The 13,538-nt window shown below is 40.0% G+C and overlaps 1 protein-coding gene across 1 annotated transcript; it reads left to right on the forward strand.

Annotated features, from left to right (window-relative positions):
* The first annotated feature begins 6,343 nt into the window (after positions 1-6,343).
* LOC144961331 (uncharacterized) lies at positions 6,344-7,188 on the forward strand. Its single transcript, XM_078894567.1, has 2 exons — positions 6,344-6,545; positions 6,587-7,188. The coding sequence occupies exons 1-2, from the start codon at positions 6,344-6,346 to the stop codon at positions 7,186-7,188; spliced, it is 804 nt and encodes a 267-aa protein (XP_078750693.1).
* The last annotated feature ends 6,350 nt before the right edge of the window (positions 7,189-13,538 follow it).

Raw genomic sequence — 13,538 nt, forward strand, 5'->3', positions numbered from 1 at the left:
AGCCCAAAGCCCCCCCCCCCCCCCCCCCCCCCCCCCCCCCCCCCCCCACTCACGTACGTTCCCGGCCTCGGTTCTCGCCTCGGTTTAGCAAAACTGTCAAAAAACCGTGCGTGTCTATAGATAGTTCGAAGAAGACGTCACTCATGTCTTTGTTATTGTTTCTTGCCATCCGCGTTTATGAGTAATGCTCACTGAACTGTATTAACCTGACAATAAACGTTCATGGATACACACAGTTTTGTGTGTTGGTCCGTTAAACTTCCGGATGGCAATGTTATGAGTTTCTTAGCCAAGCGCATACTATCTATAATTTTAAAACCGAAACTGAAACAAAGGAATACTTTTTCTGGGCTTCGTGCTATTGGATGACACACATTTGATTGTTTCCTTTTCAAGTTTGTTTGATCGACCGTTGCTGCAACAGACAAATCTTCCTAGCAATAAAATTCTCTACCAAGTCTATAATGACATTAACTTTTAAAATGCCTTCTTGGACGACGGAAAGGACGCTTCAGTTCATTGAACATTATAGAGCTCATGAATGTCTTTGGACGGTGAAAAGCAAAGATTATTCAAACAAAATCAAAAGGGAGAAAGTATATGATGAGCTTACAAACTTTGTTAAGTCATTTTACCCCGTGGCTAATAAGGACACAGTTGTTAGCAAGATCACCAACCTCCGTGGATCATGGAAAAAAGAACATAAAAAAAATGATGGCATCTCAAGTTTCGGGCTTTGGATTCGAGGAGCAATATGAACCAAGTCTTTTTTATTTTGATCATTTGCTATTTCTTTCCGACTCGGAAATAGCCAGAAAAGGTAGGGAAATTGGTTAATTAACCGGTGATGCATTTGAGACACAAATTCTGGATACTCTAATAATGGCAGACAAGCTAAGAACTTTTTCGGTCTATCAATTTCATTTAATTAATTTCAATCTGTCTTTTTATTTTGTAGACCTATAATATATCTTAAACAGTATAAGTGATTATAGAAAAAAAAATACCATTATTACAAACATTTATTTAATAAATTTTGATTGAAAAATCAAGTTTTGGATATCTTTATCATTAAATAATAAAAAAAACAAACAATATGAGTACAGTACATTTTTCTCGACAAGTGTTTATTTAAGAGGGCATGCATAAATACGAGTGTTTAAATGTAAGTGTGAGAGAGTGTGTATGTGTGTAAGCGTGCGTGTGTGTGTATATTTTAAACCAGTACATAATGATTATTTGAGTAGGCATGTGTGGATAAATAAAGTTGGGTCATTATAATGACCTCCTTTTACTCAATACAAATTCCACCTAATAGTCGTCTCATTGAACCATATTGGAAAAAAAAAAACTGTTTCCATTATGTTACGTTTTGAAAGCTTAAGCTCTAGACAGAATACGTAGGCCGACAAGACACTTGCGAATGCTCCTGCACGTCTCAGGGATAATCCGACCCAAAGCTTGGGGTGATAATATAGTGATATGCATGTTGAAAATTTTAGGTCTTCATACGATCTGCCTGTCGCGAGAAATCTCATTGTAGCTGTCAATCTCTCATGTGGGTAAATAGCTGCCCTCATTACTGTGTCTTCCCTTCCTATCAAAGGACTCACAAGGATCAACAGTTCCAAATATGTCTCTTCATCCATGCGCAAGTGGTTGTGAAAGTCACTCGGGTAAACCCTCAACTCATTTAGCAAGTTGGTGTGGGTGAATATGTTTCCATCAAGAAGCCACTGCTTTGTCCAGTGCCTTCTTGCATTTGCCCTTGATTTATTTTTTTCTTCGTATCAAAGCATAAGGAATTAGACCACAAACACCTCTTTCATATTCAGACGACATTTTCCTCATAAAAACAAAACAAAACCAGTAATCGAGTGAAAATGAAGAAAATCTAGACAAAATGTAAACTGTTAGTACCACAGACTACTACGAGCAGACCAGACAACAGCCACCTATTAGTGGCTCATCGTCCCTGGTTGCATAAAAAAGAAAATGGCGGCGCTCGACCTCTCGTGTTCAGATTCTTTATGGGGGAGTAGATAATGAGTTCCCTATATGGCCATGCCAATCATGTAGACATCCTTTGATGATAAAAGCCTACCTTTTGATGTCTGCAGTCGCCTTTTCGTTTTCTACGGTCACTCATGGCTAAACAGCCGTCAACAATGAACTGAACCATCGTTGAAACACTGGAAGACGCTCATGGCATAGTTGCGTCACAATCACCACGTTGCTGAATATATTATCCAGGCACGGTTGATAGGTTAAAAAAAAGCCAAATTATGTTCTAGTTACATTTAAAAACAAAGTATATCACTGATCTCGTCTCATTGAGATATAAAGTATGATATAAAAATCAAGAAAATCGGCCGATAAATAAAAAAGTTGCTAAAAAAAAAGCTAAAATAAACAAAAGCAATTTTTTAAATCAAATTTATTCGTAAAACAGTTGGTTTTCAACCGATTTTTCTGAAATAAGGACCAATGTTCTTCTTTTTTCAAGCTGATTTCAACAATGCGACTTTCAAATTCCTCAGAATTATATTTTTTACTTTTAGATTTTAGCTTTTAGGTCTACTCAAAAAGGTGTTATATTCCTTGCGTAACAATAGCGTAATACATCGACGGTGAGATTCACAATTCTACACGAATGGACGGTGGCGGTAGATAAAAGAGGTGTACCAAATTTATTTACCAACTACTTTTCTTAGGGCTAAAATGACAAAGTAATGATTTAGCGTCAGAAAAAATAACTCTCAAGTTCCTATCTCTTTATTACAATAAAATTGATACCACGAATGACAAAATCGCCCCACAAATAAGGGAGTTATAAATTATTCATAATATTTTTTTAAGTTATTAATATAAACCGGATCATTGGAGCCAAGTCTAAAATGTACAAGTAAAAGTTCAGTTTAATATGTCTAATTTGGTTTATCATCATAAACCTGGCCTTTTTTTCTATTTTCCGTCCACAAATCAAGGTTAATGGAGCTCAGTCAAAGACATTCATATAGAGATTAAATCGCACAGCGTCCCTGTTTTCATAAAAAAGAAAATGGCGGCGCTCGACCTCTCACTAGCCACTTTTGATGACGTTTTCCTACAAATTGTCGTCTCTAGTCCTGTATTCTCTATGGTTAGTACAGAAGTCGAGTGGACAGCTCAAGTGATTCAGCTTGCCACGGCCGAAATGTGCATCCTGAATGGCGCGGAAAAATATCCAGGGTTGGGGACCCAACGTGTAGGGGGAAAAAATTCCACAGGCCCGGAATGGGGTGAGGCCAAGAAGCTTATAATATGAACTGGAGTGAGAGTCTGTGACGTCTGCTCGCGTGCCGAGACTGGAGCGCTGGCCGCCATGCCCATTGTGGCAAGAGGAGGGTTGCTAAGTGGTTGTTTATCACGCACCGCCCCGCTTGCTATAGTATTTTGTGCTTTGTTTTAGTCGTTGTTGGTGTTGATGATAAGACGGGTTTCAAATCGAGGCGACCAAAAGAGATAGGCAGAGCCACCGCGCATGACCCACTTTCTCTGCTGGGCTTAGTTCTGCCACAGAGTAGATAGGTTACCACAGAGGCTGCACTCCTTGATTTCCGTGTAATTGGGTCGCGCATCCGTTAAAGAATGTCACGCCGTATCGTCTTAGTTTGTCATAGTCTGTTTCCGTACTTTGTCTGTATTAATGCATTGGTTTTAACCACTTTACTCTGCTTCGTGCTTCTGTTATTGCTTTTGTATTCTCTTCACAACACGCATGAAAGATGGAATCCGAACATACTACACAAAATTTCCAAAAAACACGAAAAGACATATCTAATTGAAAGTGGTGTAGTGATATAAATTGTACAAATTCAAGGGTTCGATGTCCTTATTCGGCTTTCTTTTGGTTGCCTGCTACAAAATTAGGTATAAATAGGGATAGGCCATATTCCTTATCAATGATGAAAAGCTATTTGTTATGTTTGACCCAGACCCCCCCCCCCCACCCACCCCCCCCCCCACCCACCCCCCCCCCCCCCACACACACACACATTTAATGAAAAGCATTAGAAATAACCTTTAAAATAGTGGATTTGCAATGGACGGCAAAACTATTTTATGGAATCGTATCCAAATGTTCTACGAGAAAGATTTAAAACTTCCAATCCGAATGGCTCCAAAATTAACAAACAGGCACAATACTATGCCACCATTTGCGGCTATGTGGTCTAGTGGTATGACACTCGCTTTCGGATCGTAAGGTCCTGGGTTCGAGCCTCGCTCGGCGCATAGTTGAGTCCTTGGAGAAGGCTCTTTACTCACATTCTCTCACCGAACTCAGGTGTAAAAAGGTACCTAGCCGTTTACAGCGTTGTCTCTGTCCGAAAAAATTGTAACGTCGCCTAACAGATGTCATGCCCCGTCCTAAATGTTAAATGTTGCTGTTGGTCAGGGACCCCGTGTAAAGCGCTTTGAGCACATTTAGTGGATATTGCGCTATATAAAAGATCATATCAATGAAACAATATCCCGACCTAAAGGAGGGTGGACTAACGATACCATCACCTGCTCTGCAACATTGCCTCCAAATCGCCGAAATCGTATTTCGCGATGGAATCAACTCCTTGCGTGTTGCTACTGGCGTAAGGTTCAGGCTTGTCAAGAAAATGGTCGAGGCCACAATGGACATTCCACTTGACTAAAGGAGTGAGGAGAACTTCTCAACGAAATTCCTTTCATTGAACCTCTACACCACTATTAGACTACATCATTTCCTGAGATGTCACAACCGTGAGATGGACATTGGTGGCCGCAATAGGGGGAGGAAAAGGAAAGCTGCACACATTTGCACACGTATAGATACTAAGATAAGATGAAGTGACTCTATCCTTTGCTATTTCTATTATGCTCTGTAAACAGCTTATGTCATTTTAAAATCTCATTTTTAGGTCCCTTTCCCCCATCCATATCTGTTTTCATAATAAATTCCTCTATTTCTCTCTTTTTTCTTTCTCGGTCTATGAAATCTTTATGAGCGCCCTATCACACTTTTTACTTCTTTCTTTCTTGCTCTCAACAAATTTAAAATGAATTTGATGACGGGAATAATTATATGGCAATTTTGCTAGGTGCCAATACTTTTGTGAGAATATGAATTATATAGAAAAAAAAAAAACCCCGCTTCGTGAGAAACAGACTATAATTTATACGGCCTGACATACTTTTGAGACACAGCGAAGTCGATTTCACGAATTTAACATTGAGCGAATGGGGATGGAGCGAGGAGTGCAGTCTCTGTGTTAACCTACTTACTCTGTGGTTCTGCGCACAGACTACCGCTCGAACCCTCTCTCTCTCGTGTCTATAAACCCTCTTCCGCACTAGGACAGGGTGTCCTGGGACAGTCCTGTCCCAAATCTGTAACATATAGAATTTAGAGAAATCTTCCGCACAAAACAGTCCCGTTGTGTCCCAAGCAGTTGTGAAATGCTACAAAATCAACGGGACAGGACTGTCCCAGTCCCATGTTCATATCGTTTGTGATAGTAGAAAAATACAGCAGTCTTCCGCACTAGGAAAAAAAGTCCCAGACTTGGCGGCGCCGTGTCAAAATTGAAATGCCTGTCTTTATTTTCTACTTTATTTTCTACTACTACTACTACTACTACTACTACTACTACTACTACTACTACTACTACTACTACTACTACTACTACTGTTGCTTCTGCTGCTGCTAATGCCACTAATATATTAATACCTACATCCCTTATATTTTGTATTTATTTCCAATTCCATTGTATTTATTTTCCAACAATAGTCCACACTTTAATTTAGTTCACTGTCTTCTATACTGCATTACACAGTTCCTCCCCGCCTCCCCTCTTTCGACATAATTAAGTACGCACCTTTTATAAATTTCTATTGCTCTGTTTTAATTCGCGCTTCCTCACAAAGTAGCATACAATTTCCTGCCCATCAATGTTTTTGTTTATGCACCTTAACAACGCCACTACCAAATTATCTCATTCGTCTGTAGTTTTTAATGCATCATGTGTTGTTGATGAAGGGGAAACCCGAAACGTCCATTTTATCTGTTTTGGTATTGTGGCGACCAGTTATGTCGGTGCTTCGCACGAACATTTGTCTTACATTTTAAGCACTACGACGCACTTCTATTGTATTCAATGTTTACTTCCGTTTTCTTAGTCTTGTACGGTTCGTCCTCTGATCCATACAATCAATCCAAGTTCTATCCACGATTAAACGTTAGCAATAATCTATACACGGATTTTGTTATTACTTTATTGTATCATTACTGACTATTTCTACATTGGTGACCCCGACGCGAATACGTAAAATGGCTCAACCAGATCTCTCACAACAAGTCGCGAATTTGACAGTCCAACTACAGGCTCTTGCTGCTTCCACCAACTTCCGTGAACAACAAATCAACTCTGTCTCCATCAAGCTCCCGGAATTCTGGACTAAATCACCGGAGGTTTGGTTCGCAAGAGTGGAGGCACAGTTCAACACCAAGAAAATTACTCAGGATCAGACAGGTACGACTATGTTGTCAGTTCTCTTGACATAAATACTGCAGAAGAAATTCAGTCACTGCTAGTAAACCCACCACATCTTGATAAATATGGCAGCTTAAAAAAAGCCTTGACCAAGACCTTCGGCAAATCCCAGACCCAGAAAGACACAGAACTCCTTAATCTTAATGGTCTTGGTGACAAACGCCCAACTGCTCTACTGCGCAAGATAAATGCACTGAATGATGACCCTGTCACTCTGAAACGTGCATTATTTCTCATGAACCTTCCCCCGGATATTCGAGGCATTTTAGCCGGGCACAATCTTACAGACACAGAAGAATTGGCTGAGGCAGCTGACAGGATCTGGGAGACACGCATGTCCGGTGTGCAACATATTTCCTCATCACCATTCCTGACTTACCCTCAGCAGGATGTAACAACCACACGACCACAGTCAGAGGAGACTGTTGCTGCAATTAAGACAGTCCGCCAACGTGGACAGCCTCTTCAACATAGCATGCCCAACTCTATTTGCTATTATCATCAACGATTTGGACCAGACGCCCGTCGCTGCCAAGATGGTTGTAAATTTTCCAGTTTACTCAAACTCAAAGGAAACAAACAAAACTTGCCTTCTTCGGGAAACGCTTCGGCTGGCCGATGAACGTGGAATCGGTCAGCAATCCAAATTCAAACACGTTTTCCATTTATGATAGACGTTTGGGACAATCTTTCTTGATCGATACTGGTGCTGATGTTTCTGTATACCCCGCCTCAACTCAAGACCGCAGAACATTAACACCTTCTATTACACTCTCTGCTGCAAACGGAACATCAATCAAAACCTGGGGTAAACGCACCATCACTTTAGAAATAAAATCTAATCAAGTCCTCAATCACTAATTTTACCTGGCAGATGTGACACGTCCCATCCTGGGTGCGGATTTCTTTGTTTCTAACGCCCTGATAATTGATCTAAAAGGAAAACGTCTCTTGTCTATGGACAACATTTCTGTTCCACTTAAATATACTAATTCACCCATAAGCCTTGCCGGCCTCTCAGTGCACCCAAGTACTGCATACTCTGACCTCCTTCAACAGTTTTCAGACCTTGTCATTCCCCAGTTTAACTCATCTCGCAACAAACACGGCGTGGAGCATCACATAATCACCAATGGGCCACCCGTCCACGCTCGAGCGCGCCGTCTCAATCCAGAAAAACTGATTGCAGCAAAGGCTGAATTTTTCAAGATGGAGCAGATGGGAATCATCCGTCGCTCTAAATCAGCATGGGCATCCCCTCTACATGTAGTTTCCAAATCGGATGGCCAACTGAGGCCTTGCGGTGACTACATACACCTCAATGTTGTGACCAAAGATGATCGGTATCCTCTACCTCATATTCACGACTTCAATAGCCGCCTTTCTGGATGCAACACCTTTTCCAAGATCGACCTGATTAGGGGCTATCATCAAATTCCCATGGCAGAGTCGTCAATTCCAAAAACAGCAATCATTACGCCATTTGGGTTGTGGGAATTCGTGCGGATGCCATTTGGCTTGAAGAACGCTGCCCAAGCATTTCAAAGACTCATGGATGGCATTTTGAGAGACATACCTTTCGCTTTCGTCTATGTTGACGACATTTTGGTTGCCAGTCATTCACATAAAGAACATATTGAACACTTGCGTGTCATCTACTAGTAAGTAGTAGTAGAAGTGGTAGTAGTAGTAGTAGTAGTAGTAGTAGTAGTAGTAGTAGTAGTAGTAGTAGTAGTAGTAGTAGTAGTAGAAGAAGTAGTAGTAGTAGTAGTAGTAGTAGTAGTAGTAGTAGTAGTAGTAGTAGTAGTAGTAGTAGTAGTAGCAGCAACAATAATATTACTCTTGCTATAAGAATATGTCATGATTAGATAAATCTTATGTAAACAAATCCCATTGTTCAGTGTAAAAAATCATTATCGTCATGTCGTATCTTATGTTGATTCATAAAATGTGAATTATATATGAGAGTTGCAATTGCCTACAAATACACTCATATACATTCGCGCAGGTGTGTCCTGGGACAGTCCTGTCCTAGTGCGGAACCCCTTTTGAATAGAGGTTTTCTCCAGTGGGACAGGACAAATTTGTCCCGGGACAGTTTTGTCCTAGTGCGGAAGGAGTCTTAGTTGTTCGCCCATCTCTCTCTCTCTCTCTCTCTCTCTCTCTCTCTCTCTCTCTCTCTCTCTCTCTCTCTCTCTCTCTCTCTCTCTCTCTCTATCTATCTATATATATATATATATATATATATATATATATATATATATATATATATATATATATATATATATCGTTTGGTAATTGTTCGTTTCTCTCTCTCTCTCTCTCTCTCTCTCTCTCTCCCTCTCTCTCTCTCTCTCTCTCTCTCTCTCTCTCGCTCTCTCTCTCTCTCTCTCTTCGCAGTCTTTTATAGTTCATCTCCCCCTCTATCTTTCATTTAGTTATGCCAGACCAAAAAAGAAATCAAATGGAAAGAAGAAGAGGGGGTGGGGGGGGGGGGGGGGGGGGGGGGGAGGCGGAGAATGTAATGAGGCAAGTGATATTTCAATATTTTCACTTCATAACGGTAATACAGTCATTGCCGATTAATTTGATGATGAAAAAATGAATGATGCAACTTTGATTAATACCGTGATTAAATGAATGGTTAGAATTTTGGAGGGGGGTATCTGATGATGATGATGATGATGATGATGATGATGATGATGATGATGATGATGATGATGATGATGATGGTGATGAGGTGAAGGGGATGGAGGTTGATGAAAAGGAGGAGATGAGAAGGAGAATTGTATTGATGGTGTAATATGGTAACTTACAATTTCTAGCAAGATGATGTTGATGTTGATTGAGAGGTGAGCTTTTTTTAAGAATTAAGATAAATAGACAGAGACGCCAATTTTAAATTTGGCTCACAGGAGTTTCAGACACCACTCGTAGGAATTTCAATGCCGAAAGAGGAATTTCCGCACACAAGAAAAAGGAATTGGAATGGTATTTGGCATTGTGTTTACGTTTTGTATAGTTCTAAATAGATAACTGATTAGAATTATACTATGATACATAAACACATTGCCAAATACAATCCCAAAGTTTCCTTATTTCAAATGAAGTAAAGCACCAAAATAAAATGGTAGAGATTGTAGTACTGGTGGTAGTGAGGATGATGTGTTGTTGGTGGTTGTAGAAATAGTGGTAGTGATGATGAAGATGTGATAGTGGTTGTTGTTGTAGTAGTAGTGGTAGTAAAAATGATGTGGTGGTGTTGGTGGTTGTAGTAGCAGTGGTAGTGATGATGATGTGGTGGTGGTGGTCGTGATGAAGATGAGGTGGTGGTTGTAGTAGTGGTGGTAGTGATGATGATGTGGTGGTGGTGATTGTAGTAGTAGTGGTAGTGATGATGATGTGGCGGTGGTGGGGTAGTAGTAGTGGTAGTGATAATGTGGTGTCGTGGTTGTAGTAGTAGAGGTAGTGATGATGATGTGGTGGTGGTGGTTGTAATAGTGATGGTAGTTGTGGTAGTGGTAGTGATGATGATGTGGTGGTGGTTGTAGTAGTAGTGGTAGTGATGATGATGATGTGGTGGTGGTTGCAGTAGTAGTGGTAGTGATGATGGTTATAATTCTAATGGCAGTGATGATGATGTGGTGGTTGGAAGGGGGGGGGGGGGTGTCCTTGGAAGAATTTGACCTCACCGGAATTTGACGGAAGTTGCCCGGAACCCGGAATTTTTTGCTCCAGACCAGAGTTTTTTCAGGTGAAACCGGAGTTTTGGCATCACTGAATAGACTATCAATGACAATTTCATTTTGATGTGTACAAGTACAAGATCATCCGGTTTTGTTTTGACTCAAGGCAACAGTTCAAGGTTTCGCTCGACGGCAGATGATGGCTTAGATGACACTATAGTTTTTAAATTACCTTTAAATTATTTTCAAGGAATTTACCCAATGGAAACCGTACGGTGCTCTGATTGGCTAACCAACCAGCGGCCTCGATGAGAAAAATATCCGCCATTTTGATGTTGGCTGGGAATCGCGTTACTATAGTAAACAAGCGCTGATCGGCCGTTCATGAAAACAAGTTGCTGCTCGCTCGTTTAACTCAAAATTATTCAAAACGATCTCTCTAAAATGATATAAATGTGACTTCTTAAGGTTTTCTTCACGGTCAAAACCACACAACATTCTATTAATGATTACGTCCGAGGCAAAAAGGAATATTGACAGGTCGACCGACAGTTGAACTCGTGAGACGACAAACATCAATGCGAAGTGTAGCGAGAGTCAAGCTATTGTTTGTCTTGTCCTATTCTATATAGAGAAAAGGATAAATAGTATAGCCTCGTGTGTGAGTGGTTGCGTGTCATAGTCTTGTTTTTAAATTGTTTCTGTTGTTTATGTGTGTAGTGATGACTCTCTCACACTCAATTTCAATGCCGAAAGAATCCCCGCACACAAGAAAGGGGAATTGGGGTGGTATTTGGCATACATATTGTATAGTATCTAGTTCTAAATAGATAACTGATTAGAATTATATTATGATATATAAACACAATGCCAAATACAATTCCGAAGTTTCCTTATTTCAAATGAAGTAAAGCTCCAAAACCTAATGGTAGTGATTGTAGTACTGAGTGTTAGTGAGGTGATGTGGTGTTGGTGGTGGTTGTAGTTGTAGTAGTAATAGTGATGATGATGTGGTGGTGGTGATGATTGTAGTTGTAGTAGTAGTGGTAGTGATGATGATGATGTGGTGGTGATTGTAGTAGTAGTGGTAATGGTAATGATATGGTGGTGGTTGTAGTAGTAGTGGTCGTGATGATGATGTGGTGGTGGTGTTTGTAGTAGTAGTGGTAATGATGCGGCTATGTGGTCTAGTAGTATGACACTCGCTTCCGGATCGGAAGGTCCTGGGTTCGAACCTCGCGCTCGGCGCATAGTTGAGTCCTTGGAAAAGGCTCTTTACTCACATTCTCTCACCTGGCAGTTAACAGAGTTGTCTTTGTCCGAAAAATTGTAATATCGCCGAACAGGCGTCATGTCCCGTCCTACATGTTAAATGTTGACCAGGGACCCCTTGTAAAGCGCTTTGAGCACATTTAGTAGATATTGCACTATATAAAGCTCAATTTAAAAAATATATATATTTCAATGATGATGATATGGTGGTGGTGGTTGAAGTAGTAGTAGTGGTAGTGATGATAATGTGGTGGTGGTTGTAGTTGTAGTAGTAGTGATAGTGATGATGATGTGGTGGTGGTTGTAGTAGTAGTGGTAGTGATGATGATGTGGTTGTGGTGGTTGTAGTAGTAGTAGTTGTAATGGTGATGATATGGTGGTAGTGGTGGTTGCAGTAGTAGTGGTAATGGTAATGATATGGTGGTAGTGGTGGTTGTAGTAGTAGTGGTAATGGTAATGATATGGTGGTGGTTGTAGTAGTAGTGGTCGTGATGACGATGTGGTTGTGGTGGTTGTAGTAGTAGTGGTAGTGATGCTATTGTGGTGGTGGTTGTAGTAGTTGAGGTAGTGATGTGGTGGTGGTTGTAGTAGTAGTGGTGGTGGTGGTTGTGGTAGTAGTGGTAATGATGATGATATGGTGGTGGTGGTTGCAGTAGTAGTGGTAGTGATGACGATGTGGTTGTGGTGATTGTAGTAGTGGTAGTGATGATGATGTGCTGGTGGTGGTGTAGTGGTAGTGATAATGATGTGGGGCTGGTGGTTGTAGTAGTAGTGTTAGTGATGATATTGTGGTGGTGGTTGTAGTAGTAGATGATGTGGTGGTTGGAAAACACATTACAGGTTATTATAATACATGATTACACACATTCTCTAACTTCATTTTTTGACAGCTTCGTTGTGCCATAAATATACGCAACAGTTCTGAAACATTTTATTGTGGATTTTGATATTGTTTGTTGTTTTTCTTGTGTCGTTATGTTGACATAGATACCGAATGAATGGTAATTACTACATTCTCAGCCAACAACAAAATGGCGCTGAATGCTTTCATTGGTGGACACTTTTTAGGCTTCGTACGTATTCTCATTCGTTTAATTCTATGATTATTTTTCAATTGCTAAATTAGATTTTAAAAGATACACACAACAAACATCATGGTGGGATTGGCAATCACAATGAATATATATCCATGATAACAAACGACGCGATAAATTCATTGTATCAACAGGTAATCCAGCGTAACTGTGATGTGTAATGTGTACACACTACACACAAACTTTGTTGACAATCAAATATCGCGGGGTTTTAAATTTTAAGCCCAGCAGAGATAAGGCCCTGGTTTCAAATTGATCAAAAAGATTATTAATAGAACATACTTTTCCCAACAACTCCATCGTTCTTAGATAACATACCTTGTCATTTTTAATGAATTCCGATTTGTTTTAAATCCAATGAAGTTGTTTATTGATTAAGGAAAATAATCATTTCCGTCAGACTGTGACGTTGTGTGCCGATGTCTTTGTGGATGTATCTGTCCCTTATTAGCCGTTCGTGATGGTGATATATGATATTGCAGAATAGTCGACAGGCTTCTTTTATTATTTGATGTGTGTGATTGTCTTCTGTTTCTATGTGCTGTGAGTCTTTGTCGTGCTCCCATATATCAGGAAAAACATGGGTACTGACACTGGCGATGACATGTCTGGTGATGGTTCCAATATTAGTTTGTATTTATACCAGTAAAAATAACAATCTAGATAACAGCTGTACAATAGTAATGAATTAAATGTTGATAGATATACACGTGTACAAATAGTGGAAATTACAAGGCAGATAACAATATGTTACGTTGATTGTCGGGAACGGCAAAACGTTGCTACTACAGATTATATTATACTGTATTAAAACATAAATATATAGCCGACAAGAACAGCTTTTGTCTATCGACTCAAAGTCATTATCGTTGAATTATCATCTGAAAAGTGAATAACAGAAGAAGGTCTTAAAAAAAACA

Source organism: Berghia stephanieae, unplaced genomic scaffold, assembly GCF_034508935.2.
Source record: "Berghia stephanieae isolate SIO BIC M18660-M18661 unplaced genomic scaffold, UCSD_Bste_1.3 scaffold22, whole genome shotgun sequence".
NCBI lineage: Eukaryota > Metazoa > Mollusca > Gastropoda > Nudibranchia > Aeolidiidae > Berghia > Berghia stephanieae.